Source organism: Saccopteryx leptura, chromosome 3 (assembly GCF_036850995.1).
Source record: "Saccopteryx leptura isolate mSacLep1 chromosome 3, mSacLep1_pri_phased_curated, whole genome shotgun sequence".
NCBI classification, from domain to species: Eukaryota; Metazoa; Chordata; class Mammalia; order Chiroptera; family Emballonuridae; genus Saccopteryx; species Saccopteryx leptura.
This window is the reverse complement of record NC_089505.1, coordinates 102,411,224-102,439,061: the sequence shown is the minus strand read 5'-3', so window position 1 is coordinate 102,439,061 and position 27,838 is coordinate 102,411,224. Positions and strand designations below refer to the sequence as shown.

General features: G+C 54.1%; 6 protein-coding genes across 13 annotated transcripts in view; 3 read left to right on the top strand and 3 right to left on the bottom strand.

The window, feature by feature from the left end:
* The window catches only part of PAQR7 (progestin and adipoQ receptor family member 7), a 373,180-nt gene that overhangs the window by 62,427 nt on the left and 282,915 nt on the right, over positions 1-27,838 (top strand). The gene's annotated exons all lie outside the window — the stretch shown is intronic.
* Positions 403-11,006, bottom strand: CNKSR1 (connector enhancer of kinase suppressor of Ras 1). 4 transcript variants are annotated; one of them, XM_066375486.1, is made up of 21 exons: positions 10,811-11,006; positions 8,397-8,554; positions 8,113-8,294; positions 7,425-7,509; positions 6,971-7,012; positions 6,781-6,885; positions 5,686-5,745; positions 5,503-5,571; positions 5,134-5,235; positions 4,980-5,050; positions 4,827-4,900; positions 4,580-4,680; positions 4,473-4,503; positions 3,911-4,083; positions 2,678-2,751; positions 2,440-2,511; positions 2,152-2,225; positions 1,934-1,995; positions 1,752-1,851; positions 1,493-1,674; positions 403-1,273 (listed from the first exon to the last, which is right to left on the bottom strand). In XM_066375486.1, exons 1-21 carry the CDS (start codon positions 11,004-11,006, stop codon positions 1,004-1,006), a joined length of 2,283 nt encoding a protein of 760 aa, XP_066231583.1. In that variant the 3' UTR covers positions 403-1,003. The 4 variants fall into 4 exon arrangements, with proteins under 4 accessions (XP_066231583.1, XP_066231580.1, XP_066231581.1 ...); XM_066375483.1 differs by having other exon boundaries at positions 10,792-10,926; XM_066375484.1 differs by having other exon boundaries at positions 5,503-5,547; positions 10,792-10,926.
* On the top strand, positions 15,611-19,468 carry ZNF593OS (ZNF593 opposite strand). 2 transcript variants are annotated; one of them, XM_066375481.1, is made up of 4 exons: positions 15,611-16,406; positions 16,489-16,561; positions 16,822-17,007; positions 19,407-19,468. In XM_066375481.1, exons 2-3 carry the CDS (start codon positions 16,517-16,519, stop codon positions 16,966-16,968), a joined length of 192 nt encoding a protein of 63 aa, XP_066231578.1. In that variant the 5' UTR covers positions 15,611-16,406; positions 16,489-16,516; the 3' UTR covers positions 16,969-17,007; positions 19,407-19,468. The 2 variants fall into 2 exon arrangements, with proteins under 2 accessions (XP_066231578.1, XP_066231577.1); XM_066375480.1 differs by having other exon boundaries at positions 15,611-16,561.
* Positions 17,307-18,179, bottom strand: ZNF593 (zinc finger protein 593). The gene is made up of 3 exons (XM_066375479.1): positions 17,980-18,179; positions 17,695-17,757; positions 17,307-17,605 (listed from the first exon to the last, which is right to left on the bottom strand). The coding sequence occupies exons 1-3, from the start codon at positions 18,177-18,179 to the stop codon at positions 17,464-17,466; spliced, it is 405 nt and encodes a 134-aa protein (XP_066231576.1). The 3' UTR covers positions 17,307-17,463.
* On the top strand, positions 19,592-22,950 carry C3H1orf232 (chromosome 3 C1orf232 homolog). Its single transcript, XM_066375478.1, has 4 exons — positions 19,592-19,677; positions 20,908-20,991; positions 21,103-21,200; positions 22,530-22,950. The coding sequence occupies exons 1-4, from the start codon at positions 19,594-19,596 to the stop codon at positions 22,825-22,827; spliced, it is 564 nt and encodes a 187-aa protein (XP_066231575.1). The 5' UTR covers positions 19,592-19,593; the 3' UTR covers positions 22,828-22,950.
* Positions 23,194-27,360, bottom strand: FAM110D (family with sequence similarity 110 member D). Of its 4 annotated transcripts, none has more exons than XM_066372057.1 (4): positions 27,252-27,360; positions 26,143-26,264; positions 24,580-25,483; positions 23,194-23,359 (listed from the first exon to the last, which is right to left on the bottom strand). In XM_066372057.1, the coding sequence occupies exons 3-4, from the start codon at positions 25,387-25,389 to the stop codon at positions 23,240-23,242; spliced, it is 930 nt and encodes a 309-aa protein (XP_066228154.1). In that variant the 5' UTR covers positions 25,390-25,483; positions 26,143-26,264; positions 27,252-27,360; the 3' UTR covers positions 23,194-23,239. The 4 variants fall into 4 exon arrangements, with proteins under 4 accessions (XP_066228154.1, XP_066228155.1, XP_066228158.1 ...); XM_066372061.1 differs by having other exon boundaries at positions 23,245-23,834; XM_066372058.1 differs by lacking the exon at positions 26,143-26,264 and having other exon boundaries at positions 27,252-27,334.

The following is a 27,838-nucleotide window of genomic DNA, read 5'->3' as shown; positions in this document are numbered from 1 at the left end:
CCCTGGCCGGTTGGCTCAGTGGTAGAGTGTCGGCCTGGCGTGTGAAAGTCCCGGGTTTGATTCCCGGCCAGGGCACACAGGAGAAGTGCCCATCTGCTTCTCCACGCCTCCCCCTCTCCTTCCTCTCTGTCTCTCTCTTCCCCTCCCACAGCCGAGGCTCCATTGGAGCAAAGATGGCCTGGGCACTGGGGATGGCTCCATGGCCTCTGCCTTAGGCGCTAGAATGGCTCTGGATGCAACAGAGCAACGCCCCAGAGGTGCAGAGCATCGCCCTCTGGTGGGCGTGCCGGGTGGATCCCGGTCAGGCGCATGCGGGAGTCTGTCCGACTGCCTCCCAGTTTCCAACTTCAGAAAAAAAAAAAAAGATGGAAGTCAAAGGCACTCATAAATTTGTTAGGGAAACACTTTATCTGGTTGAAAAGTGTCTCTTGTGTAAAGTGAAGAACATTTGTACAGATTGGTTTGGGGAGAGAAGTGCCAAGGGACTGAGGGGGCAGGCTTGTGCCCCCACAGGTCAGAGCACAGATGGGAGTTTCTTTCAACCCAGTTTCCTTTTTTAAAGATTTTATTTATTAATGTTAGAGAGGAGAGAGAGAGGCAGGGGGAGGAGTGGGAAGCATCGGTGGTATTTGCTTCTTGCATGAGCCTTGATTGGGCAAGCCCAAGGTTTTGAACCAGCAGCCTCAGCATTCCGCCTCAGCATTCCAGGTTGACACTTTATCCACAGTGCCATCACAGGTCAGGCCCAGTTTCTTTCAACTCCTTCACTGGCAAGGGGGGAGAGGGTGGCACAGAGTTCATATCACTTTACCCTGCTCCAGGGGAGGGGGAGCAGAAATAGCGGATGCTCAGGCAGAGGGAAGCCAGCTTGAGGTAAAACTATGGACCAGTTCTACTTCCAACCTTAAAGAGAACCCACAGCTGCTCTGTCCTAGACATGTCAGAGGCTGGGGGTGGAGGTGGTCCTCAGGGCCAGGTGTCAGGAGATAGGTACTGGCTAGGGTTAGAGGTCAGGAGGCTGGAGGTGGCTCTCTGGAGTCAGGGGGAAATGATGGGAGTGTTCCTCAGGGTCAGAGGGCAAGGGGTGGGAAGACTGTTCTCTGGAGTCAGAGGTCAGGACGTGGGAGCCACCCTCCGCCTGTGCCACTCTGCAGGCCGCCAGGCTCTCTGAGTAGAGCTCCTGGTTCTGCTCTTTCCACCTCCGGAACTTCTCTCCGGTCAGCTCCGGGTCACCGAGCACTTCCTCCAGGGCCTGCAGCTCCTGCAACTTTGCCTGTAAGGAGAGTAGGGGCTAAAGGCCATGATCACCCAGGGAGAGTTGGCAGAGCCTGAACCCAGAGAGAACTCTGGGCACCTGACCCAGTATAGCCCCAGTCTTCAAATTGGGAACCTAGAACTTGGCCCAGTCCACAGCTGAGCCCAGAGCATGGGCCAGCAGCCAGAGCCGAAAGAAGAGAGCCCAGGCCCTGCCATGCCCAGTGCCCCAGCTGACCTTGAGTGTGCTCTGCAGCGCCCGCACTCGGTGCGCCCGCTCATTGAGCTGGGGGTCGCGGTTGCGCCGCATGAAAGAGCTCCGCCATTGTTCGTGAGTGAAGGGCTGTGGCTGGCCCAGGAGGGACACGCCACCCCGCCTCAGCCCCTGGACCATTCCTTCCAGTGCCCCTTCACTGTTATCTGTGGGAGAAGCAGGATGAGGGTGTGCCCGTCTCAGCACCAGCCCCTCATGTCAGCTCCCAAGCCCGGCACAGCACCTGTTGGAAGGCCAAAGGAGGTCTGTGGGCTGCCCTGCGTGGGGGTGGCTGCAGGTGAAGTGTCTCCATGGAGAGGACTCCCAGCTTGGCCAAGGCTGGGCTGTGGGCAGCGTGGAAGGAGGAGAAGGTATCAGTTTGAGTTCTACACCCCACTATTCACCCCCCACCAGCCCCCTACTCACCGAGGCTGAGCGGGACCCAGCCTCATCATCAGGGTCTTCTGCTTCTGTTTCACTGTAGCAGTCTGAGGTGGACAAGAGCAGTTGGGGGACCCACTAAGCTTCAAAGGATTTTGGGAGGCCAGGAAGTGGGTTAGGGCATTTGAGTTCCCAGCCCCCATTCCAGGAAAGGTAGAGGCTCAGGTGAGACCCAGTGAGACCCACCCCTGTGAGACACCAACCTTCTTTGCAGGACAGGGAGGCCCGGCCTGGAGACTGGTACTTGGAAATACAGGTAATAAGATGCCGCACCCACCTGTATGGACAAACGAGTCTCAGGGAATTTCCATTTACTATATGCCAACGGCCTTTCCCCTGTATCATCTTCTAATTTAATCTGCAGAGCAACTCTGAGGCCCTTTTATAGATCATAAGGGAGTGCCTCTATCACCCACTATCAGAGAGCAGAGATGTGAATCCAGGCTCTCAGCACTCACGTTGGAGGTCAGGGGTGAAGGGGTGGCACTCACATGCTCAGATCTGCCAGGGTGTCAGCAGCAAAGATGAAGGGTTTGTACACGTTGTGGGTGAGCTGGAACACACTGCCGGGGAGCAGAGGGCCCTCACTTAGCCTGGATGTGCCCCTCTAGAGCCCAGAGGCTGCCCTGGGAATCCCAGCCCCTTGCTGCCCACACCCCACCCCTACTGCCCCTTTGGATCTTCCTTTGTCTCCCCACCATGTCCAGCACGTCATACCCAGGACTTAACTATTTTTTCTTCTGATCATGCCCACTTTCCAGACTGTAGTTGGAGACATTGATGAGGCCCTCAGCTTTCTCATCCTGAGGGGATCATAGGGAGGGTCAGCATGAGGCCCCAACACCCTCAAGGTCCAGCCAGGCTCCTGAGGTCACCTCCCACAGGGGGCACCTCCTGAGCTAACCACAAATCTCAGTGTCAGGAATCTGGGATGTGAGCAGGGAGGTGACCAAGGGGTGCCTTTGAGCCAGGAAAGGGGACCCAAAGAGATCCAGAGAAATAGCCATAAAAGAGGAGCTTGCTCCTGCAGTTGTTCCGTCAAAAGACAAGGACAGGCTGCTTCACACCACTGAGCTCCGCAGAAGCTGTTCTCCCCTCTGGCTTTATCTCCTTTCCATCTGACTGACCCTTGAGCACCGAGTTCTCAGGAAGCCTTCACTGCTCTGCTGGCTGGACTGGCCACCTTTGCGGGCTCCCACCCGCCCCCTAGGCTTTTCCTTCATCATAGCATGTGTTCCCTGAGCTGTCCTTGGGCGTATATTCACCCACTCCCCTACTAGCCTGGAGTAGAAAGAACTGTCCAAGACTTCCCTGTGTCCTCAGTGCCCAGCCTAGAGCCGAGTACACAGTAGGCACCTGAATGTTTGTTGAATGAACAATTGAATGAATGGTCTATCACTAGGACGGGCAGAATAACAGAAGAGGAAGGAAAGGTGCTTTTACACACATAGTAGGTCATTTCTCTCTAAAGCAGGGGTCTCAAACTCGCAGCCCGCGGGCTGCATGTGGCCCGCCGAACAATTTTGTGCGGCTCGCAGACTAATCCACGAAGTTCAAAATATTTTGGATAAAATTAAGTAAGCCTAGGGGCCTACTTATATTTTTCATTTCTCTAGCATCCTAGCTAGATATTAGCTTAGTTAACAGCAGTTGTGATGCGAACTACAGTTTCTGGTCGTTTTGTGACACTGAAAAGTGTTGCGTAACAGTTGCCTTTTGTAGACCTAGTGCGGCCCGCCTAACGGCTGTGATCTTGCTCTGCGGCCCACATGCTGAGTTGAGTTTGAGACCCCTGCTCTAAAGTGTCTCCATTTTAGAGAGAGTAACACTAGGGCTCATGAGGGTTTGGGGCCCACTTGTGACCTATCTACTTCTACAGATAAGAGTAGATGGTGGGGTTGGAACAAGAACTGTGGGCCTGAAGTGACTCATTTGCTTACATGCTTGTGTGTAGGGTCTCACCTGGGGCTGGCGGTACCAGTAGAGCGTGTGTCTCTTGAGCACAAACCAGCAGCGGCGCCAGCGAGGGCCCATGAAGCCACTGGGCACCTTGCGTAGCAGGAGCCAGCCGTCACAGTCGGGCCGGCCCAACTCCCGGCATGACACCCGCCGGCGGCTCAGCTGCGTCGCCACGCCTGCAGTAGTAGAGCCCGGCCGGTCAGTGAGGGGCTGGCCAGGCACCCTGGGCCCCCAAAACTGCACTGTTGCCATGAGTGTTCAAGCTGATATTTCTGAACCCATACTCTGTGCTTGGAATGTTACACCTGTCAGCTCTGAGGAATGACTCTTCCCATTTTAGAGATGAGGAAACTGAAGATCAGAGGACAAGCTGTTAGCTCAAAGTCAGACCTTCAGAGAGGCCCAGGCTGGGAGCACAGGTCCGACCCAAGAAACAAAGCTTTTTCCAGAAGTTGTGTGTGAAGTGTGTATGTGTGTGTATGTGGAGGTGTCTTGCCCAGCACTGTAAAGACTTCCAAGAGCTCCTCATGTCAGGGACCCCCACCCAGTCAGGTGCATCTCATACCTTTTGATTTCTTCCGACCAGCGACAGGACTCTGAAAGGATCACAGAGGGTTAGAGGAGGTTCTGGGTCCAGAGCCATGTCTTTCCTTGCTGAGCCACTCAGCTTACCTTGTCCTCTAGGGGTCCGCGAGTCTCTGCTGCCCCTGCTGGGAGTGCGGCTGGGGGAGCAGGGGCAATGGGCAGGGGCTCGGGGTCAAGGGAGACACAGTCTGTCAGGGAAGGAGAAGAGAGGAGGTTCCATGAGCTCAGCCCCAGGCCGGCATTAGGGCAGCTGTGTCAGAGTCCAGGGGTCAGAGGCAGGCACCCCACATGTCTTTCCTGGGGCATCTACCACTTTGTGGGGCTTTGAAACTACCTATTGAGGCAGGGCTGGGCTTGGGACTTGGGTTTGAGGTCGGCTTGAAGGCAAAGACATCTTCAGGTGGGGCCCTGGGGAGAGGAGAGCAAGGGGAGATGAGACGAGTCCGTGGGTCCTCCACCAAGACGCACAAGGGGCAGAGCCTATTACCTGGGAGATGGTGGGGCCAGAGCCACTGATGGGACCCTCAGCTGCGGAGAGCTCAGGGCCTGAGGTGGTGTCTGGGGAACAACCAGAAACAGAGTGATGAAGCTGGCCACAGGAATCTGAAAGCAGGCCGAGGGCAGGGCCAGGCAGCAGGTACCTGTGGGGGTGTCTCTGGCACCAGGACCTTCTTCAGCACTAAGTTAACCCCGGCTGGCTCCTGAAACAGCTCCCTCACCACGTTCTTATGGGGCCAGCCCACCTAGGGGACAGGACAGGGACCCCGGGCTGGATCAAGCTGGGCAGGAGGCTCTGAAGCAACCCAACAGCCCTCTCCCTCAGAGCCCTCTCTCAGCTTCCGGCTCTGCCTCATGCCTCCTCCTCCAGGAAGCCTCCATGAGCCCCTCACCATAGCTCTCATGTAAGGCAACTCCTACAACCCTAGTCTCCTCAAGTTCCTCCCTACCCATCAGCCCTGGGTTCTACTCAGTAACCCCTTCACTCCCTCCCTGTCCCTCTCCTCACTTACCACCACCTGCTCGTTGACCTGGACAATCTCATCTCCAGGCAGGATCTGCAGCCGGAAGTTGGAGGGGACCTGGTGTGGGGGACGGGGCTCAGAGGGTGCACCCTCCTGGGGCTTGAAGCTGGCTTGGCTGGCAGGTAAAAGGGATTTTGGGAACTGGGCAGTTGAAGGGTGTGGGGCTCTCACCTGGGTGCCCACTTGGGACACGACGTGCAGGCAGTTGCTGGTGGTGTGAATTTCTAGGCCCTGAGAAGGCAGAGGCTACTGTCACCGAGGGTGTGAGGGCAGCAGGGCCAGTGGGCAGGACCCCACTGAGCAACAAAATTCCTGGATGAACAAAACTGGGGAAAGAGCTGGCTCCAAGCTGGCACTGCCCAACTTGCTTTGTGACTCTGGGCTTTCTATTCCTCTGTGGGCCTCTGCCTCTTCCTCCAATAAGGGTCAGAGGGAAGCTGGGGTTGCTGACTTCTGAGGTGTGAGATTCTCAGCAACCCTCCTAAAGGGATAAGCAGGGATGGGGAGCAGTAGGAAGGGATGGGCAGGGCAGGGCAGGGGCAGGGCAGGGCAGGGGCAGGGCAGGGCTAGGACGGGCTGGAGCTCTGGTTTTCCCAACTGGAGAGATTAAAGCAGAAAAGTTTATGTTCTCTTCCCTAATCTTCTAGGTCTGTGTCTCAGGGATAGAGTTTGTCACTTGATACCACACCAGCTGCAGCCCAACAAAATTGGGGAAGATGCTGAATAATGGTGAGACCCCAGGAAGTCCTCTGGGTCTCTAACATCTAAACAAAAAAAAATGCATTCCAGGCCCTGGCCAGTTGGCTCAGTGGTAGAGCATCAGCCTGGCGTGCAGGAGTCCTGGGTTTGATTCCCGGCCAGGGCACACAGGAGAAGCGCCCATCTGCTTCTCCACCCTTCCCCTCTCCTTCATCTCTGTGTCTCTCTCTTCCCCTCCCACAGCCAAGGCTCCATTGGAGCAAAGTTGGCCCGGGCGCCGAGGATGGCTCTGTGGCCTCTGCCTCAGGTGTTAGAATGGCTCTGGTTGCAACAGAGTAATGCCCCAGATGGGCGGAGCATCGTCCCCTGGTGGGCATGCCGGGTGGATCCCGGTCGAGCGCATGCAGGAGTCTGTCTGACTGCCTCCCCGTTTCCAGCTTCAGGAAAAAAAAAAAATGCGTTCCAGCCATAACACTAGAGGATTCTGTGGGATCCTGGAAGCATGTTTCAGGACCTAGGCCAGGCTGCCAAGAGGTGAGAGGTGAGAGGTAAAAGGTCAGAGCTCACCAAAGGATTGTCCAGGTGAACGCGCTCTAGCACAGCCCTCTGCTCCAGCAACTCCTTGGGGCTGCAGCTCAGGATGTTGTGGCAGATCCCAGCCACGTGGCTGCACTGGGGGACGGGGAGCAGCATGTCTAGCCTGAGCCCGTCTACGACACCCCAACCCCACTGCCCTCCCCTCCACACGCACACTTACAATCGTCAGGACTTCACTCTCCTTCTCGGCCGCTGGACAGTCCTGGAAGCAGTGAGAGCAGGGGCCTTCCCTGAGCAGGGGCACTGCCTTCCCCAAAGGATGGGGGGAATTCCCTGCAGTCCCTCCCTGCCTCCCATACCCTGGCCTCCTTCCCAGACTGACACGGCCTCAGAGCTTCGGCCCCAAGGTCTCCCTACTGGCACCAGGCCCCCAAAAGTCACCACACATGCCCTCACCCCTCCTCTTCTTAAAAGTCAAACTTCCCAGGGTGCCCCTGCCAGGTAGGAGACCCCATGCCCCCACCGCCCGCTACCCAGTGGCTAGGCACCTCTCTTCCTGCTCATGCCTCTTCCTGTCCTCACTCTCAATCTTGTGCTGATTCATGGGTTATAAAAAGCTCTCCTGTGACTCGGTCTCTACAGCCTGGGCCAAGCCTGGCTCCTGGTTCTCCTACCTCCTGCAAGACCTGGTCCAGCTTCCTGCACAACTCCCTAATCTCCTGGCAGGTCGAGAAGTCATTTAAGTGGGAGAAGAGGTACCTGGCACGGAGAAATGGAACAGATGTTAGCAGCTGTGCTTAACAGTCAAGTCCCAGAAGCACTCAGAGCCGACCCTCATCTGATGCATGGGGATAACACCTGCTCAGACGGGTTTTGGTTTAGGGTAAAGAGGATAACTGATACTGCTAACCAGCTTTGCACAGGACTTGTTTGTCAAGCACCTGATACTGCCCGGCTGTTTAGGAACTGGGGAGACAGAAGTTGAACACACGATTCCATCAACAATATTTAACTTCAACTGCTGTGAAGTGTAGGGAGCTCTGACAGTATTTAACAGGGAAAGATTCCCTGAGGAGACGACACATGAACTGGTACCTGTGGGACAAGCAGCAACCAGTGAAGGGGGAGGTAAGCTGTCTATGCAGTGTTGTTAATATGACTGCTATGATTACAAGCTGGGGGGTGGGTGGGGACCCAGGCATCCCAGTGCCCTGCACAGACCAACTAACCTCTTTGCCTGGCTCCACATAGCTGAGCAAGAGCCAAGCTCTATTTTTCTTTTCTAGGCCCTGAGGAGACCAAGGGTGAGAAGGGTCCCCTATCCAGTCACCCAACCTGGACCCTAGGAGGAGCCTGAGATACCTGTTGAGCCAGAAGAGGAGGGAATGGGCCTCACGCACTAGCTCCGCAGCCGCACTGAGGACATCGGCAGGGGGCTCGGCACAGCCCCCCAGGCGGCCTTGGACTAAGCTCTGGAAGACACGGGTCCCCTCCAGCAGCCCCTCTGTCAGGCTTTGCAGGTTCTCTGTCTGTAGCCCAGAGCTCTGTGCCAGAGAGGGAGCAATTAACCCCCTGGCAGTGGCCAGCCCATCAGACACCCCCAGGTGGATAGAAGCTGGAAGCCAGTGTGACCACCATTCACTCACCAGGGCCTGGAGCTGTTCCACCCCTTCCAGGATGAGCTCCTGGTGGCCCAGAGGCCACACAGTCAGAGCCTCAAGATGATGGGGGCAGAGCTGGAGCAAGTACTTGCCAGGCAGCTCCCAGTCCTCAAAGCTGTAGTCCTGCAGGGAATCATCAAGGCCTGGAGGGACAGCATGGAGGAACCAGGGGATGACACAGCCTTTCTGGCCACTTCTTCACTCCCATATAGCCCTTTTGCCTCCCATCTGTCCCTAATAACAACCTTGAGACCTAGGCTGTATTCTGCGCATTTCACAGATGAGGCTACTGAGTTGAGAAGTAGGATAGTTTAATAGGGCAGTGGCTCTCAAAGGCTGGTCTCCAGACCTGTAGCAGCAGCAGCCTCACTGGAGAACTAGTTGGAAATATAGATTTTTGGCTCCACCCCACGCCTGCTAAATAACTCAGGGATAGAGCCCAGTAGTTCACGTTTTAACAAATTCTCCAGGTGTCCAGGTGTTCTGATGCTGATGCTTGCTTGTCTGCTTAATAGGGAGTAAGAACATGGATGGGGCTTTGGAGTCAAGGAGACCTGAGTGCCAGCACTTGAGCAAGTAATTTAATTGTTCTGTGCCTCGGTTTTCTCACCTGTAACTGGTAATAATAAAAGCACCTACCTTCTAATCATGTGTAAGTGACATAACACATGTCAATCACTTGGCCATTTCCTGGTTTGTGGTAGACTATCAGTAACAGCTACTGAATTACTATCGCCAGACTTTTTACCATGTCTCCAAGGCCCAGTGTGATCAGGCTGTCCCGTGCCTCTCGTCTCATCACTTGACATAGCCCCTCAAACTCAACACTTCAAATCCAGAGCACTAACTCCCTGCAGCTCCTGAAATGTTCTGTCTCAGGGTCCTTGCAGGTGCTATTTCTTCTCCCTGGATTGCTCTTCCAGCTCCTTTACTCTCCTTTTCATCTATCTCCTGCAGGAAGTGTTGCACAACTCCCCAGGCTGCGTCGGGGCCTCTTCTGCCCCCACTGCCCTCTGTACCTGCAGAAACCCCTACACATCAGCCTCTGCCACTTTACCAAGAGCTCTTCAAGGACTGGGCCTTAAATAACTGTTGATCTCTAATGCTAGCCCTTGCCTGGCATAAAGTAGACCTTCAAAAATAAGAAAAATATCTACTGAATGCTTGCTATGAGCTGGGTAAATTTTAATGGTTTTAAACATGTTCAGACATTTGATCCTCCCTGAAACTAGAAGGTAGAGCCCACTGTTATTCCCATTTTTACAGACAGGAAAACTGATGCAAATAAAGGTTACCAGTTTGCTCACTCTTTGAGAAATTCCTCCTATTCCAAGCAAGCCGGGTTCCTTCCCTGGAGAACTTGTGTGTGACCAACAGCTCTCCCATGCTCCTTGTGTGACATTAAGAGCACTGGACAGTTCCTAAACCTGTCACTCACTCCATAGCTATGAGTCCTTGAGCAACTTCTTTTCTATGGGTAGTGAACAGTGAATGTGCTGTGTGCCTCCCAACAGAGCTGGCATTGAGCATCCTAGGCACTTGCCATGATTGTCTCATTTGTGCACTTCATGACACTTGCTAGTCTCATTTTATGGAGACAGAAACTGAGACCTCTGGTCACAGAACTGGTGAATGGAGGGGCTGGACCTGAAACCCAGTCTGGGAGTCTGAATTCAACCCTGAATCCCTGCTTTTATGGGGTCTGGTCACCCTGAGCTTGACCCTAGTATACTCATGCTCCACCTCCCCCTCTAGGAGGAAAGTCCTGACTCCCCCTCCCCTCTGCCTGTCTTAGCCCTTCGCTTCTCTGAGTCTGTTGGCATTCTGGGCCCTTTCCCACACAGTTGGGCTGACTGAGCCCGGGGGCATCTCTCTTGGAGGCTCCTGGGGGAAGGGGCTGTGCCAACCCGTTGATCTGGCTGGGGTTTCTGCTTCACACACTGGGAGCCTCAGGGCGGGGAGAAGGGAAATAAGACCAGCCTTGTTCCAGAGCTGAGCAAATCACTTCCTGGCTCAGTGGATCAGTTTCCGCTTCTGAAAAATGGGTTTAATAACAGCCCTTTACGCCCGGGAGCAGAGGGAAGATTAGGAGACGTAGTGGGCGTGGGCGCGCTGGGCGGGTCCCCCTCTGTTTTCATTACACCCACCGCCTCCGCATCGCCACCCTGGCAGCCTCTTGGCAGCTGGGGCAATAGGAGACCCCTTCTGGTTCTTCGGGCCTACGGGGCTCATCTCTGCCTCCACAGTCCCAGAGACAGGGCAGACGCTTATAGCTACTTGTTGACAGATTAACCAACTGACAGCCTCCGCAGGCCTTTTTTCCTTTATCTCTCCCGGCCCCAGAGCCCCTCAAGCCCAACTCTGTCCCGACCCCACCCACCTCTGAGCCAGGCTGCCACCTTCCCGGGCGTCCAGGTCTCTACTGGCTCCATGGCGGAGTCCACCCGAAGGGATCGGCGATGACTCCGTCCCGCCGGCGCAGGAATTTCCGCTCCCAGAGCCGAGGGCTGGGGAGGGGCCGGGCTGGGCACTGGGCGGAGCCACCAGAATACCTGGGCCCACGTGACTGGCCAGGTGAGGCACTGAGACAGCCATTCGCCCACCGCCAGCCTGCCTCCTACCCGCCCTTCAGGCCTCCCAGGGCTGCTGGGTCGCTTGACCCGGTGGCGGTGCAACTGGTGTGTAACCCATGTGACCTCAGAGCCCGCCTGGGGTCCCGCTTCATATTGGCTTCATGAGGTGGGACCTTGACCTTTAGGCTCCTTAAAAAGGAACTAAAAAGTGACAGCAAAGCACAGAGGTTAAGGAGCCAGATTCCTGAGTGCAAACCCACAGCTTCTTAGCTGTGGGACCAGGGGCAGAACACCCTCGAATTAATAATTCTAAGGCCTTTATTTACTTATTTATTTAGAGAGCGATGAGAAGCATCAACTTGTAGTTGTGGCACTTTAGTTGCTCATAGATTGCTTCTCATACCTGCCTTGGAGCAGGGGCTCCTGTAGAGTCAGTGACCCCTTGCACAAGCCAGGGACCTTGGGCCTCAAGCCAGGGACCATGGGATCATCCCCGCAACCGGGGGTTTTGAACCTAGGTTCTCAGTGTTCTAGGTTGATGCCACCATCTGGTCAGGTCGCCTTTAGAGCAGAGGTTTGTTTGTTGTTTTTTTTTCTGTATTTTTCTGAAGCCGGAAACGGGGAGAGACAGTCAGACAGACTCCCGCATGCGCCCAACCGGGATCCACCCAGCACGCCCACCAGGGGGCGACGCTCTGCCCACCATGGGGCGATGCTCTGCCCCTCCGGGGCGTCGCTCTGTTGGGACCAGAGCCACACTAGCGCCTGGGGCAGAGGCCGAGGAGCCATCCCCAGCGCCCGGGCCATCTTTGCTGCAGTGAAGCCTTGGCTGCGGGAGGGGAAGAGAGAGACAGAGAGGAAGGAGAGGGGGAGGGGTAGAGAAGTAGATGGGCGCTTCTCCTGTGTGCCCTGCCCGGGAATCGAACTCGGGACCCCTGCACGCCAGGCCGACGCTCTACCACTGAGCCAACTGGCCAGGGCCTAGAGCAGAGTTTTTTTAAGCCCATTTTTTTCCTACTATAGACGCTTTTGGCAATCTGGTGAAACCTCTGGACCCTTATTCATAATAATGCTTTTACTTATTTATTTATTATTTTAATTTATTGATTTTTGTGAGAGGAAGGGAGAGAGACAGAAAGACAGGAACATAGCCCTGTCCCTGTATGTGCCCTGACGAGGGATTGAACCGGCAACCTCTGTGCTTCGGGACAATGCTCTAACCAACTGAGCCATACAGCCAGGGCCAAAATGCTTTAAAAAGCGTGAAACAGGCCCTGGCCAGTTAGCTCAGTGGTAGAGCGTCGGCCTGGCATGCAGAAGTACCGGGTTCGATTCCCGGCCAGGGCACACAGGAGAGGCGCCCATCTGCTTCTCCACCCCTCCCCCTCTCCCCCTCTCCTTCCTCTCTGTCTCTCTCTTCCCCTCCCACAGCCAAGGCTCCACTGGAGCAAGGTTTGCCCGGGCGCTGAGGATGGCTCTGAGGCCTCTGCCTCAGGCGCTAGAATGGCTCTGATTGCTGCAGAGCGATACCCCAAGATGGGCAGAGCATCGCCCCCTGGTGGGCATGCCGGGTGGATCCCGGTCGGGCGCATGCGGGAGTCTGTCTGACTGCCTCCCCGTTTCTGGCTTCGGAAAAATACAAAAAAAAAAGAAAAAAAAAAAAGCATGAAACAAAGTGCTGAAGATTATATGGAAGGCAATTAGTTAAAAAATATATTAAAAACACAAATTTATGATATAGCAATTTGTGTTTATTAGCATTATATAACAAGACTGGCAGATTAAAGACATGTTTTCTTTTCTAACAACATCAATGTGTTGTCGCTCAGCTTGACTAAGAACATTAAACTGAGGGGTGGTCTTTGGCACACCTTAAACAAATTGGTCAGCAAACAACTAAAGGCAGAAGAGTGCAAGGGAGCACTGGAGAAGCCTGGGTTACTGGTATGAGAATGGAAGGCTTCGCCATTTGATCATGCCCTCTACTGGGCCCAGGGGTACCCAATCTATGGCAAGCTATGTTGCAGGAGTGTCTGAAGGTGTGTGAGTTAATGATGAATTAATAACTATCACAATTTTGAAATAGTTATGAACATAAATATTTTGAGGTACTTACAATAACCACAATTTGACATAAAAATATCTGTTTACTATTGGTGACAAAGCCACAGATACTATTAACACTTTAATCTATATGGAAGTAAATGGCAGATTTTGGTTAGAGGTTAGTGAAAATAAATATACAGGCCTGACCTGTGGTGGCACAGTAGATAAATCATTGACCTGGAATGCTGAGGTTGCTGGTTTGAAACCCCAGGCTTGCCTGGTCAAGGCACATATGGGAGTTGATTCTTCCCGCTCCTCTCCTGTCCTCCTCTCCCCTCCCCCCACCTCTCTAAAATGAATAAATTAAAATTGTTTTTAAAAAGAAAAAATATATATTATTTCCATCCAAGTTTATGGGCCCCCCTGAATTCTGAAGCCCTTAATCTTAGAACTGAAACATATGAACTGTTTGCAGTTATCATTGTCAGCAGCAGCCAGCCCAGGCCAAGGGACTCGCAGGACACTGGAATCAGAATCAGTTCCATTTGCTGTGTGACTGAGCCCAAACTCTACCCCTCTCTGAACTTGTTTCTTCTTTTTAAAAAAAAAATTTTTTTTTAGATTTTATTGGTTTTTAGAGAGAGGGGGGAGAAAGGGAGAGAGAGAGAGAGAGAGAGAGAGAGAGAGAAAGGGGGGGAGGGGAAGCATCAACTCGTAGTAGTTGCTTCCTTTATGTGCTTTAACCAGGCAAGCCCAGGGTTTCAAACCAGTGACCTCAGTGTTCCAGGTCCACACTTTATCCACTGGGGATATCCACAGGTCAGACTTCTTTTCTTTTTATTTATTTACTTATTTATTTAATTATGTTGATTTTAAAGAGAGGAATGGAGAGAGCGAGAGAGACACAGGAACATCAATCTGCTCCTCTATGTGCCCTGATCAGGGATCAAACTGGCAACCTCTGTGCTTCAGGACAATGCTCTAACCAACCGAGCTATCCAGCCAGGGCCGAACTTGTTTTTTCCTTCTTAAGGGGGCAAACACCTAGACCTTAGTGCTGTGCAGATGTCCTTTAAGTATTTTGAAATCTGTAACATGAAGTAGAGCTCAGTTATTGCCTTAATTTTATAGGGAGGCTTTCCTAGAGTCTATCTCTCTATGTCACCTCATTCAAAATCTCTACCAGTGCCCCCAAAACCGGCCTTCAAAGCCTATCACTATTTTTCCTGTAACCAAGACCTAAAGTCTACATTTGGCCCACAGATGCCCATAGAGTGTATGTGTGTTGTCATCATTTAATAATTTCACATACAAATTCAGTTCTCTGGAACTTGGCCAGCTTTGCTGATCCCCTCCTACCTTCACATGTGGCATTAAACATAAGTGCAGATCGTTGGCTGCTTCCTTCAAAAGGGATCCCCTTCCTGGCTCAGTGTGTGTTTCTGCTTCTGAAAATAGGTTGAATAACAGCCTTCTACGCTCAGCTCGCCAGACTCCCTCAGGTCTAGCTCCCTCATTTGTGAACCAGTAGGCTCCAGATTTGCAACATGGCCCTCACCACTCTAGCTTTGTCCTTCACTTCACGGTCTTACACTTGCACTGTGTGTCCCCTCCAACCCTCCTCCATGCCGAGTTCTCTCTCTCTCTTTTTTTTTTTGCACCTTTTTCTTCCTATAAAATTCTCCCTATGGCAGTCTGGGAAAGCCCAATAAACAGACCCATCTCCACCGTCCTGAGGTCATTAAACACCTACCCTGAGCTGGCACAAGATATAGAAGTGAAGCCTTGGCCGTGTAACTCAGTTGGTTAGAGTGTCGTCCTGATACATCAAGGTTGCAGGTTCAGGGCACATACAAGAATCAACCAATGAATGCATAAATAAATGGAACAATAAATTAATGCCTCTCTTCCTTTGTCTCTATCTAAAATTAAAAAAAAAAAAAAAGATATAGAAGTGAGAAGCCAGGTAGCCTCTACCCTCCCAGAACTCACAATCCTGTAGGGGAGAAACAGACAAGGACTCATCACTTGTATTCACGTACTCCCCTAGGAATGGGGTCCTAGCAACCACTACAGTGTCTATACTTTGTGCTCCCAGCACCTGGCAGGGCTAGGCAGTTTGGGCACTATAAATGGCAGCTTCTATTTTGAAGGTAGTTTTATGAGTCTACAAAAGCTCTTTCTACATATTTGCTGTAAAAATTTCAAAGGTCGCCTGACCTGGTGGTGGCGCAGTGGATAGAGCGTCGGACTGGGATGCAGAAGGACCCAGGTTCAAGACCCTGAGGTCGCCAGCTTGAGTGCGGGCTCATCTGGTTTGAGCGAGGCTCACCAGCTTGGACCCAAGGTCACTGGCTCCAGCAAGGGGTTGCTCGGTCTGCTGAAGGCCCGTGGTCAAGGCACATATGAGAAAGCAATCAATGAACAACTAAGGTGTTGCAACACGCAATGAAAAACTAATGATTGATGCTTCTCATCTCTCTCCGTTCCTGTCTGTCTGTCCCTGTCTATCCCTCTCTTTGACTCACACTCTGTCTCTGTAAAAATAAAAAATAAAAATAAATAAATTAAAAAAAATTTTTTCAAAGGTCATTACATACCAGTAGGTCATTATGTAAAAGGAAGATTTTTTCCCCCCTAGAATATCCTTAGCCCACTCCCCAGTAGGCCTACTATTGTTTTTTGGGTGTTCTTCCATTATCTATGTGGGCAGATACTCTACATAGTATTCTGAAAATGCCTTTTCTTTCATTTTGAGATAGTACCAAATAAAATAATATAGTACATGTAAAGTACTTAAGAATACTGCTGTCTATGATGTGCTGAAAAATAGCAGCTTTCGTAATCAGTATATGCAAATCTCTTATTATTGTTCCGAAGCTGAGGTTAGGAAGGTACCTGCAGGAACTCCATCTTGGAGAAGGCGGGGATATGTGCCTTCTCCAAACGTAGGGGTGGTTGAACTAACCAAAACCAACAAAAAAAGGAGTACCACTGGGAGGGGGAGGGGTTAAGGTACCCTTCCCCACGTTTGCCAAGAGCTGATTGGTGACATCCAATCACCTGAGATAGGGATGGGGCCAGGACTAGGGCCGCAGAGGACCTCCCAGTACCTGGTTCAGGCCTGAGACTCCTGAGCACTGTCAGACAAGGCCTTCCTATCCTGCCTACCCAGCGTGGTTACCCGGGTAGGTGGGGGAGGTGCTGTTCAGGCCTGATGCTGATCTCTCCTGACAGCTGCTCCTAAGGCTGGCAGGGCAGGCAGGCGGGGGAAGAGACCAGATTTAAAGGTCCAGCTGCCCTGCCCCTTACCAGATCTGAGAGGGCTGACTCTGGCGAGCATCCTCCGCGGGCATGGTTCTCATGCATATGAGAGGTCAGGAACCTCTCTGCCCCGGCATTTCCACTTCTTGGGACCACGAACACCACTGATCCTCATTCCTGCTTCCACCCTACAGGCTTCCAGGGAGACTAGTAGCACCCACTATGCGATTTCGATGTCTGACCCCTGGCTACTTCCGGGTGCTACAGGTAAGAACCCCTAACTCATGGTTTCTGGCACCGATCCCTTCCTCCCCCTATCATCGCTGTATTGTCAGCCCCAACAGTGAGGGAATGTGGTCACGTTCCCGGCCGCCTGAGCAGCCAGGGCCCAGATGGGCACTGAAGCGAGAGAGACTAGGGTGGAGTCTCCCTGGGGCAGCAATGGCGGCCATACCTCCATCATCTTGTCTCCTTCCCTTCCTAGAAGTCTCAACTGACCCCTTGGTGGACCTTTTGTACATCCCCAGATGCAGGTAGCTGGGGAGCTGAAGGCAGAGCCCCGGAGTCCACTGGCTGGGGTTGTGGCTACACTGCTGGCTGTCCTTGGACTCGGTGGCTCCTGCTATGCTGTCTGGAAGATGGTGGGGCAGCGGCCACCACCACAGAAACCATGATGAAGTGTGCAGCTTCTCATCTGGGTCCTGAGGAGAGGGGTAGGTAACTCAGCAGAGACTACAGTCTTAGGATCTCACTTCTTTACTGCCCTCATCAGAAACAGAGCAGTATAAACCTAATCCTGCTCCCCACCTCTCCCCACTGCACCTGGGCTCTGCATGGGGGCTCCAGCTGGGATGCCAGGACCCCTGCAGGAAGGCAAGGGTGCAGGTTCTGGAGCTGGACCAAATAGGGAATAGGCATCCCGGGTCCTGCACACAATAGTAGCAGAGAAATCCTTCGGGGGCAGGAGTGTGGGGGAGTTTCCTGGAGGTTAGGGAGTCAGAAGCAAGCACTCTTTATCCAGTTCCTTTATTTGAGCGGGAGGGCACTCAGAAGAGGCCATCCACTCGACAAACCCAGGGCCAAAAAAGGTTGGCACAGTCTGTGCCAGCCTAGCCCTGCAGACACCACTGTCCATGGGCAGCTCCTTGGCCTCGTATCCTCAAGCCATGTCAGGTAGACGTGTCCATCTCAGGGACCTCCGTGGATACTTCTGTGGGCACTGCCAGCCGCTGGGGAGGCACATAGGAGCCCATACCTGCTGCCCTCTCAGCCTCTTCCTGAGTATAGGGCTCCACGCTCAGCTGCTTTAGCCTGGGAGAAAAAGATGGAGTTGGGAGGTGCCCAAACACAAGCCCTGTAAACCAGGCACCCATCCATCAATCCTCCTCATTCCTTCATACCTTTTCTTGTGGTCTTTGGATCGGAAGTGGGTCTTCAGGTTGGCAGAATCGATGAAGTACCTCCTATGGGGAGGAGGGGTAATAGGAGAGTGAGGAGGTGATTGGTGTCTGTCGGGTGTGTCTATCTCCTTGACCCAAGCTCATTCCCTGATGCCAAGCTTCGGATCTGAAGGAATGGAAGGCCCGCAGATCCCAGGAGTGGAGACTCCTCGCGCCCCGGACCTCACAGCCCGGGCCCATACCACGGACCCTACTCCTCCCAAAGCCGGCCAGGCCAGAACTTACGCGCAGGCCAGACAGCGATGCAGGCCGCCCCCCGGCAGGTCCGGGTCGGGTTGGGCGGCCGGGTCTGGCCGGGGCCGTGAGGGAAACTGGGGCCGCAGCTCGCAGTGAATCTCATCCAGGTCCGGCCGCCGCCGCTTCGCCTTCATCTGGCGGGCCAGGGAGTGCCTACGGTGCGCACCGGTCCGACGGGAGCGACCCATGCCTGGTGTCACCGGAGGGCCTAGAGCCGAGTTGTACGCTCACATGCGGGCGCTTCCGGACCATTCAATGACGTCATGGGCCGCCCGGGGGCGGGGCAGGCGCGGTAGGACCACCTCTGATGGCGTCACTCGCACTTGTCGCGCCTTGAGCGACCCCAAGTGGCCGTCGGTGTCAGTGACGGTGCCCGGGACAGGGCCCGACTAAGCGTCTTAACCCGTATGCGTCGGGAGGCCTTGCGGGTCCTCGCTGGGGAGAGGCGGTGGTGCGCGCCATGGGGATTCCTGTGCGTCCCGCTGCCCTGTCTGCCCTGCATCACCTATCTCAGCGTTATCCTCTGGTCTCATCACTCTTTCCTGCTTCCCAGATCTTAGACTTCGCGGTGGAGGAGGGTCATGCTAAGTGAATGAGAGTGAATAAGTTTGGGATTCCGGTCCCCATAGGCCTTCCCGAGATACCTCCATCCCCTGACAAATCCTTGCCCCTTCTCACCACTCCCCAATTATTCCCTCTGGTGTCCACCCCCCATCTAACCTCAGCTAAATCCGTGAAGGAGGAGTGGAAGAGTTGTTTCTCTCCAGAGATCACAGTGCGCAGACATTCTGTTAGACTTAAGAGGGATCAGCTCCTACCATAAGAAAAGGAGGTGCTCATAGGAGGGCTTCTCATCTTTATCCCCTTTCTCTGAGCCTAGGTGTTGTATGCTCAGAGTGGGGAGAGGGCCAGAGAAGGCTTTTCCCATTCACCCAGCCTGGTGCCTTACAGGCTGACCAGAGGAACTCAGCAATAATTCAGGGGCTCCAGCTCTTTGGAACCTGTTGCCAGGAAACAGGGAGGCAGGCACGTGCATCCCTGGGGAGAAGGAATCAGTTTCCAGCCCAGAAAAGCAGTGAAATATAAGCCCAGAGCACTGACTGGGGTTCTTGAGACCTTCCTACTCCAATTCACAGAGGCTAAGCAGGGACATAGGGCAGAGCCCTGCTGAGGGCACAGCTGGTATGATTATAATAACAGGGGCACCAGTGTGGGTCCTGGACCCAAGGACTTTGGAAATGGACTTTGTGAAAGAAAGAGGATTTTTCTGGAGCCATTCCAAGAAATCAAATCAAGTACTCCTAGGTCCAGAAAGTACTTGATCTGTGGAGAGAGATGTATTCATTATTCTTGGTCAATATGGGTCACAAGGGGCTGAAGTTGTAGAAACCTGCTCTGTCCCACCCCCACCCTAGACTCCTTGGGATCGGTTCACTTGCTGGGCATTGTGCCAGCTGGGAAGGCTGCTGCATCTTTAATGAAGTCACCAGATCCCTGGGACAGGCTCTCGTTCTCCCCAAGTTCCCACACCCAGACCCACTGGGTGCCCACTGAGCCGCTGCTTTCCTCTGCCTGGGTGCCAGACCTATTTCCTCTGCAACGATGAACCAGGCCTTCTGGAAAACCTACAAATCCAAAGTACTACAGACCCTCAGTGGGGAATCTGAAGAGGAGCTGGCAGAGGAGGTACGTACCATCCATGTTTGCTGGATGGGGAATGGGCAGAGGGGCAAGGGGCAGGCTCAGAGAGAGAGAGAGGCACATTTGTGTAAAAGTAATCAGCACATTCAGGGGTGATAACTGGCATGGAGCAGTGTCAGAAAGCCAGAATATTCAAGAAAAGAAGATTTAGGGAGAGATCTTAAGGGCTGCCACAGAGAAGAGGTCCTTCTAGGTCCAGTGGGCAGTGGCCACACAAGGTTCATTCAGCTTGACTTTCTAACGGACAGAGCTGAGCAGAAGTGGGATGGCTTCCCTTGAGGGGAAGTGAGCCCCCTGGTTCCAGAGAGGGAAATTGACACTTGTATTCTGAGGGCCACTAACAGCATGGAACAGAGCCACTTAGACCATGTTTATCCTGACGTTAAAAAAAACTGAAAAGGCTCTGAAACAGCCTTATATCTAAAGGCTGTAATAAGTGGCAGCTGCGTAACTAGATGTGGCAGGGGCAGGAACATGTTCTGTGGTATGCGTGTGTGTGTGCGAGTGTGAATTAGTGTTTGTCTAGACGGGTTGGTTTCCAGGGCTGGGCATGTGAAGAAGTATTTGTGGGTCATTATTAGGATTGGTGTCCATATGGAATCCCCAGTGAAGGTGAATGTATAGCTGTGAACTGGGTGTAAGTATTTTCAGGTGTACATTTGGGTAGAAGTCTATGCCTCCATGACTCTATGCAGGTTTGGAAGGTGTTCTGTCTGTATAGTATGTCTGTATGAACATCTGTGACTTGGTGTCTGTGGATGGGTGGAGAGGTTTTGTGTACTATGGTTGGGCCTCAGTGCAGCTGTCTGCAGTTGTATAGGTACACAAGTGTGACTGGTATAATTGCATACATGTCCTCATACAAGTGCCTCAGAGTGTATATAGCCATGTGGGGGAATGCTCATGCACAGGTAGGTGTGTTTACATCAGTGTGTATGCCCATTTCCACTTTTTGGGGTGTGTGTATGGATGTGTCTGTAGAGGGGCATATAAGTGTTCCTGGAGGGATTTTTCCATACAGTTAAAGTATGTGACTGGTAGCTTTGTTTAGAGGAATACCTGTATGTATTTGTGGAGGGTGTGAGAGGACAAGGTGTGTGTTTAGTTCTGCAGAGTTTGGGGTGCCTGGTCTCTGTGTACCAGGCTAGCAGTGGGGGAGGGAGTCACTGTTCCTTTGGGGCCTTTCTCATGCTGAGTGGGTGTCTTGTGTCCCAGAGGGAGAACCCAGCTTTAGTGGAGTCTGAGACAGCAGAACCAACCCCAGAGGCTTTCAATCCCATGTCACAGCTGGCCCGCCGGGTGAGTTCTCCCTTCTTCCAACTAAGCCCTGGGGAGCCTGGCAGAGGTGGCGGTGGAGTCCTGGAAGGTGGTGCTGTGGCCCCTCACTGACTCCTAGACCCTCCCTCCCAGGTTCAGGGGGTCGGAGTGAAAGGTTGGCTGACAATGTCATCTCTGTTTAACAAAGAAGATGAGGACAAGCTGCTGCCACCGGAGCCCTGTGCTGACCAGTATGTGTGTGTGTGTGTGTGGTGTTGGTGGTGGTGGGAATTCTGAGATGGGCCTAGGGTCCCCTTCTTCATGGCTTTTCCATATGGTCTGTTTGTCTTTCTGACTACAGAAGATTAGGGAGGCCCAGCCCCTGCTGTTTGTTTTTCTTAGCAGGAAACAGGCCAAATCAGCATATCTGGGAGATTAGATTCCTCTCAGGAGGTATTTACCAGCTGTAAATTTCTAGCTGTGCTAGAAGGTATTATGGGCTCTTGCTCTCTATCCAAGCGGGAGGGGTCCTCTCCCTAGAATCAGGGAACCGAGCAAAGAACCTTTAGATGTTTGGGACAGAGGGTGATCCAGATCAGAGATTCCCAAATACTGAACTAAACTCTCATCCTCCTAGGGAGCTTGTGAGGCCTGGGATCTAGATTTTCAGCAGCCTCCCTGAGGCTCTGAGACATACTAGTTTTAGTAACCTTAGCAGGTTAGCAGGCCTCTGATGCTGGAGGATTAAGGGGGAGGACCCAGGGCCTCTGTCCTCCTCCTAGCTCTATCTCTGGCACACCCTCCATCTCTGCCCCTTCCTCCAGCCCAGTCACACCCCTCCTTGACACTCCCCGATTCCTTTTTCCCCTAGGGTCCCCTGAGGTACCCATCTCTCCTCCCTGCACTATTTCTTTTCCCTCCCAACTCTGGTAGGGGGTGTTCCTCAGAACTGAGATCCCAACTCAAGCCGCACAATCGCTCCTTGATTGCCCTTCCCCCCACATTTCCCGGCCACCTGCTGTCCCTCCCCTCCCACGAGCCTCTGATTCCGACATTTCTCCTTCCCTTAGGGTTGCTCTATCCGTCCTTTCCCCTTGTTCCATCATTTTCCTCGTCTCCCTTTCCCTCCACCCCCAAAACCTGACCCTCGTCCCCGTCCCGCCTCTTTTCCCAGGACCCATTCTTGGCTTTCCTGACCACCACTTCGAGATCTGAACTCGCCCCTCTCCCGGAATCTCGCCCCTCCTAGTTCCACGGCACTTGCTCGAATCGTTGGACTCCGCCCCTTTCTCAGGGCTCTACCCCCATCTTTCCAGGCTTGACTCCTCTGGCTTTCCTCCTTTGACCTCTCCCCGAGTCCCTTTCCTAATCCTCAGACCCTGCCCCACCCCAGTGGCCTCAGAGCCCTCCCCTTGCCTTCAGGTCCTGAACTGCTTGCTCCCTAACCTCCTGGGCTCCTCCAGTCTTCTGAAATCACCTGGGGTCTCCAGGCCCCATTACAAGTCCCTTAACCCCGCCTCCTCCTCTATGTCCTTTCCGGGACTTCTCCGCTTGTCTTTGACCCCACCTGTCTCCTGCAGCCCCCTGGCGGCGCAGACCGCCTTGCAGGCGGCGGCGGCTGAGGCGGAGCCGCGCGGGCCTGGATTCTGGGACGCGTTCACCAGCAGGTGGCAGCAGCAGCAGGCGGCGGCCGCGTCCATGCTGCGCGGCGCCGAACCCACCCCAGAGCGGGACCCTGAAGCCGGGGACGAGGCCACGGAGGAGGCCGCTGAGCAACCTGAGCCAAAGGAGGCCGACGCGGCGGCCGACTTCAAGTGGAATTTCCTCACCAACAAACTGGCCGAGATGAGGGTGAAGGCTGCGCCCAAAGGTGACTAGCCGGACGGCCAAACTGGGTGCCCACCCCTACCCTCCAACATAAAAACCCAGGCCAACTGCCCATGTGAACGCGTGCTTTTGTCTGGACAGCCCAGAAGCTGCTTTGGGGTGGGTAACCTCAGGGTGGGGGTCCAGCTGGAGGAATCCTTCCCTCCTTACCCCACAAAATATAGAGAAAATGACCAGGGACAGCCCAGGCATCAGGATAGTGTTAGATTTTTTTTTTTTTTTTTGACAGAGAGAGGGACAGACAGATAGGAAGGGAGAGAGATGAGAAACATCAGTTCTTCGTTGCAGCTCCTTGGTTGTTCATTGATTGATTTCTCATATGTACCTTGACGGGGCGGGGCGGGGGGGGGGGTGCTACAGCAGACCGGGTGACCTCTTGCTCCAGCCAGCAGGGACCTTGGGCTCAAGGTGGTGAGCCTTGCTCAAACCCGATGAGCCCGCGCTCGGGCTCAGCTGACGAGTTCGGGGCTCGAACCTGGGTTCTCCGCGTCCCAGTCCGACGCTCTATCCACTGCGCCACCGCCTGGTCAGGCAGGATAGTGTTAGATTTAAGGTACAACTTTCCAGGAACCGTGGGAAACCCTAAGGACAGACTCCGTCGTTCTGTCCAGCCTCTTTTAATTTAGCAAACGTTGCCTGTAGCCCTGCTATGTGCGCCATTCCTGTACTAGTTCACACACTAAACCAGGCTCAAAATATAGAGCTGTACTTGGGAGCTCAGAGATGAGGTCGACTGGACAATTTAGGAATTTTCGGGGGGGGGGGGAGAATGAACATATGTCATCGTAGAAGGATGAGTGGAGAGAAAGAGGAAGGTAACCCAGGCAAAGGGAGGACTGTGAACAACGACTTAGAGGTGCAAACGTGTGAGGAAGCAGGTGACCTCATGTGTCGAGGGAAAGAAGACAGCGGCAGGATGTGAGGCTGTGGTTTGGCAAAATCCTTGTTTGAAGGCCCCCTTCCTTGATTGTCCTCAATTCTGGTTCAGCCGTTCATACCTATTAACCAAAAGGGGGCAGCAAAACTCCAGGAACGGAGACCTTTTAGACACCGGTGGGGTCCAGATTTCTAGAGGAGGCCCCTCCCTAGAATCCCCTAAACAGGCTATTCCCGGCTTCCGACTCTAATTTGGACCGACCTGGAGGTCGGTGGAAAAGATGATCGTAATAGTGTTAGTAGGTACTAATTCGGTGGTGGTTATAGCAGTTTATCATTCACTTGAGCATTTCTATGTGCTGGGCACAGTGCCATGAACGTTAGGACCATCAAAAATATTTTGACTAACGAGGGGTGCACCTGCAGTCAAGAGAGGTTAAGTGCGCGCCCAGGGAGGGTCACACAGTCAGCCTGGAACCCACAGTCCAAAACCCACTCAAACCTGCCCCCTTCTCAACATCAACCTCAACCTCACGAATCGCTTAATGCTTTGACTTTATTCAGCAGGTTCTCTGAATTCTCAGCCCAGTCTTCACTCCCCAGACCCGGCCTCCACAGGGGCCACGAGGCTGCCTCCTCTGCCTCCACTGTCTGCGCTGGGAAGGGCCTTGGGAATCATTTTGTCCCATGCTCCCATGGTTACTAGGGGAAGCTGAGATCTAGAGGGGAGGGCTTGCCAAAAAGCAACCTGCGCGTCAGAGGCAAGGGTGTCCCTGCCCGTGCCGGGTCCAGCCCTGCGTTCACCCCCTGACCCTCCCCAGACCCCAGACTCTCCGGGAGCCCGCTCCCGACCGGCCGCAGTCACACCTCAGACTCGCGAGGCGGGCCGCGGGCGCGCTGGCAGCCGTACAACCACTGGATGACGCGCGCGTTGCGCTCCACCACGGACACCGGGGGGCGCCCGTCCCGCGCCGAGCCCGCCGCCTCCGAGCCGCCCCCGCCGTCCGCATGATCTGAGCGGTCTGCGCCGCCATCGCTGGACGTCCAGTCGCTGGCTTCCCTGGAGCCGGGCAGCGGCGACGTTCCAGGCTGGGGGCTGGGGTCGGCGCCCCAGCTCTGCGGAGAGAAGCGCTCGGCACCCAGCACCTCCACCAGCGCGCGTTCCAGGCCGCAGTAGTTGAAGAAGCGCTCCTTTTCCGACAGGGGCAGCGAGCACGTGGGGCAAAGCGCCCTTTTTTCAGCCGCTTCCGGGTCATCTTGGGGCGCAGTCCAACCCCCAGGAGCAGTAGATCTCTCTGTTGGGCCCGGGCTGTTCGAGGTGGTGTCTCGGGGGGTGCCTAAGAAGAGGCGCCGTACCAGCCCCTGACCCTTGGCGTTCTCTTTGTTCACCGAAGCCTTGCAGTCCCGCTTCTGACGGTAGAAGATGAGGGAGTCCGGCCTTGGCAGCCGCCTGCCGCTACCTCGGCGCGCGGGCCTGGGCGTCCTGGGTGATGCAGGGGCCCCCAGCTCATTGCAGAGGTGTGGAGTGAGCGGCCCAGGACCCCCACGCAGGGCTGGCTCCTGGCGTCGTGCTATCACCTGATGTGTCTTGACATACTTGGCTTTGTCGGCCTCCAATCTTTCCACCGCGCTGGGAGTCCGTCCCCTGGATGAGGTGGAGGGAGAAGCTAAAAGCATCTTAGCAGAACTGGACAGGACAGTGACCCATAAGCCGCTGGAGGTAGGCAGCTAGTTGAGTTGCTGAGAGCAATTGGCTGGGGCTCCCTGGGGCCTGCAGGGAAAGAGGAATGGTCAAGGGGAGAGCAGATATCCCTGCCCCTCTCCTGCAGGCATTCCTGGGAATAGGATCAAACAGCCACCCTTCCCCCATCCAAGTCAGCTGGTGCCCTGCTCAGGGAACAGAGGCTCAGGCTGTCCCTTACACCCATCCCTTAAAGACATTGGGCAGGAGCTCCCTGGCCACCCAGAAACATATGCCCCTTTGAGGGTTGCCCCAGTCTGGCCACAGGGGCATGCCAAGTAGGCATCAACAAGCAGGACACTTGGAAAAGGAAATGGGGCTGGTCCCGGCCCAATTCCCGAAAGTGGCCTTAACCGGAAAAAATACCTCTTCCCAACCCAGCAACTTGGAGTCCAAGACAAGGTTTCCCAGCCACAGGCTGGCTCCAGCAGGGCCCACCCTTTTCACCCCCAAGCACCGAGGTCAGGGATATAACCACAGGGTAAGAGCCTCCAGTAATTGCAGCCAACTGCCCTGCCCAGGCCCTGCAAGGCCATTGGGAGGGAGAGGGCGGTGATCACCAGGTCATGTCAGCTAGGTACCTGTTACCTGCTCTTTGTGCTGCCAAGGGAATTCCAGAATACCCAACTGTAAACATCCCTTTATCTACCTCTGCATTTCTAGAGAGGAGGGGCTTGCTCAAGGCTTACTGAAAGTTAGGGACTGGAACTGGAACCGAGGTCTCTTGCCTTGTAGTCCAGAACTGGTTCAGATTGGATCTCTTACTTGCCTGTCAGAACATCTGTCCTTTTTCTTTCTTGTATTCCTGCTACTATAAAACCAAGCAATTTCCATTAGAGATGGGCCCCTTGACTCAATAAAAAGTTTCCTTCCTTCCACCTATTCTTTCCAAAACCTGCACTCCCAGAAATCTACCCTCAGGGTCTCTGCCTCCTCCTCACCCTGAGACCTCACGACCCTTCTCCTCCTCCTCCCTTCTGCAGGCAAAGGGGGCCAGGAGTGGTTGTAAATCAAGAGCTGACAGTTCCTTTGGCAGTAACAGAATAGGCCACACACATGCGTCCCACCCCTGTCCTCTTACTCCCCCCATTTCCATTCAGCTAAGAGGGACATATCGGTTCTGGGGGCTCAGGGGACCTCAAGTCTGTAGGCAACAAAGGAACAGAACTTGTCAGGGATGGGGCAAGGGGAACCCGGTGAGGGCCATGGGGCAGAGACCCTACCAACCCCACCCACCACAGTGCAACCTGTTCAACTTTACACACACACATGCACACATGCTTAGACACCCAGATAGTGTCTAGTAAGTCAGCCCATAGGTGAGTAGGAACCCAGGCAGCAAGGAACCCTGACAGTGCCTTCCTTCCTGGTTCCCAAGGACTATAGCAGGCAATGGGTCAGAATCCAAGGTCCCAGGAGGGCACTGTGCTTATCTGAACTCATGGATACCCTCACATCCCTTTGTCTCCTCCGCCTCTTCCCAGCCCCAAGTGCAGAGGCTATAAAAAGTCCCTAAACACAGGGACCAAAATAGTCTGCCATCTACCGCCTCTTCCTTGCCTCTGGGCTGGCATTAATGCCCAACCACAGATGTTCCACCCTAGATGCCTGACATCCCGGTGCCCTCTGTCCCTTTGCCCACTTTCTCCCAGTCCTGGGGTTAGTGCTCCAACCTTGGCCCAAGGCTTCTGCCCTAGTTGAGGGCTGGGGGACAGTGCTCATTGGCATGGAGCTAGCCTCCCTGCCTTTGGGTCCCTGGGTGCCCTCTCACCCCAGTGCTGGGCTCGGATGTACTCACCTCTGTGTGAGGAAGCTAAATGCAGGGGTCCCTGGGCAGGGCCAGACTGAGGGCAGGAGGGACAGCAGGGACTAGAAGTAACATTGGTGGCAGCCAAACCTCACTCTCCACAGGAAAAGCTGAGAAAGCCTCCACCCCCCCAGATTAACCCTTGCCTTCCTGACCCACAGCCTGGCCTCATTAACTCCTTCCTGATCACAGCCTCAGTGTTAGAGAGGACCTATGGATCAGGTCCAGCTCCTTTATTTTATGAATGGTCCCACAGGCTCCAACAGGTTAAGTGATTTGCATGGAGGCAGTTAGCTAGGGGCACAGCCAGGACCCCAAACAAGGTCTGATTCCCAGGCTTCCCTCAGAGGCTTGGGGTGGGGCCATGCTCATCCTGTGGGGTCAGCTCTTCTGCTGGGTCTTGGCAAATCCCTTGGTTGGGATGGGAAGATAGAGCAGGGTTCTAATTGTGTCCTCCCCCCACCCCCCGTAGCAGGCTTAGACCTGTCCTGGTCAGGGTGTGTGCATGATGTCAAGCCTGCTCTCCTGTAAGGGTGGGTCCAGGAATCTGCAGCCTAAGGGTGGGGACAGTGGTGCTG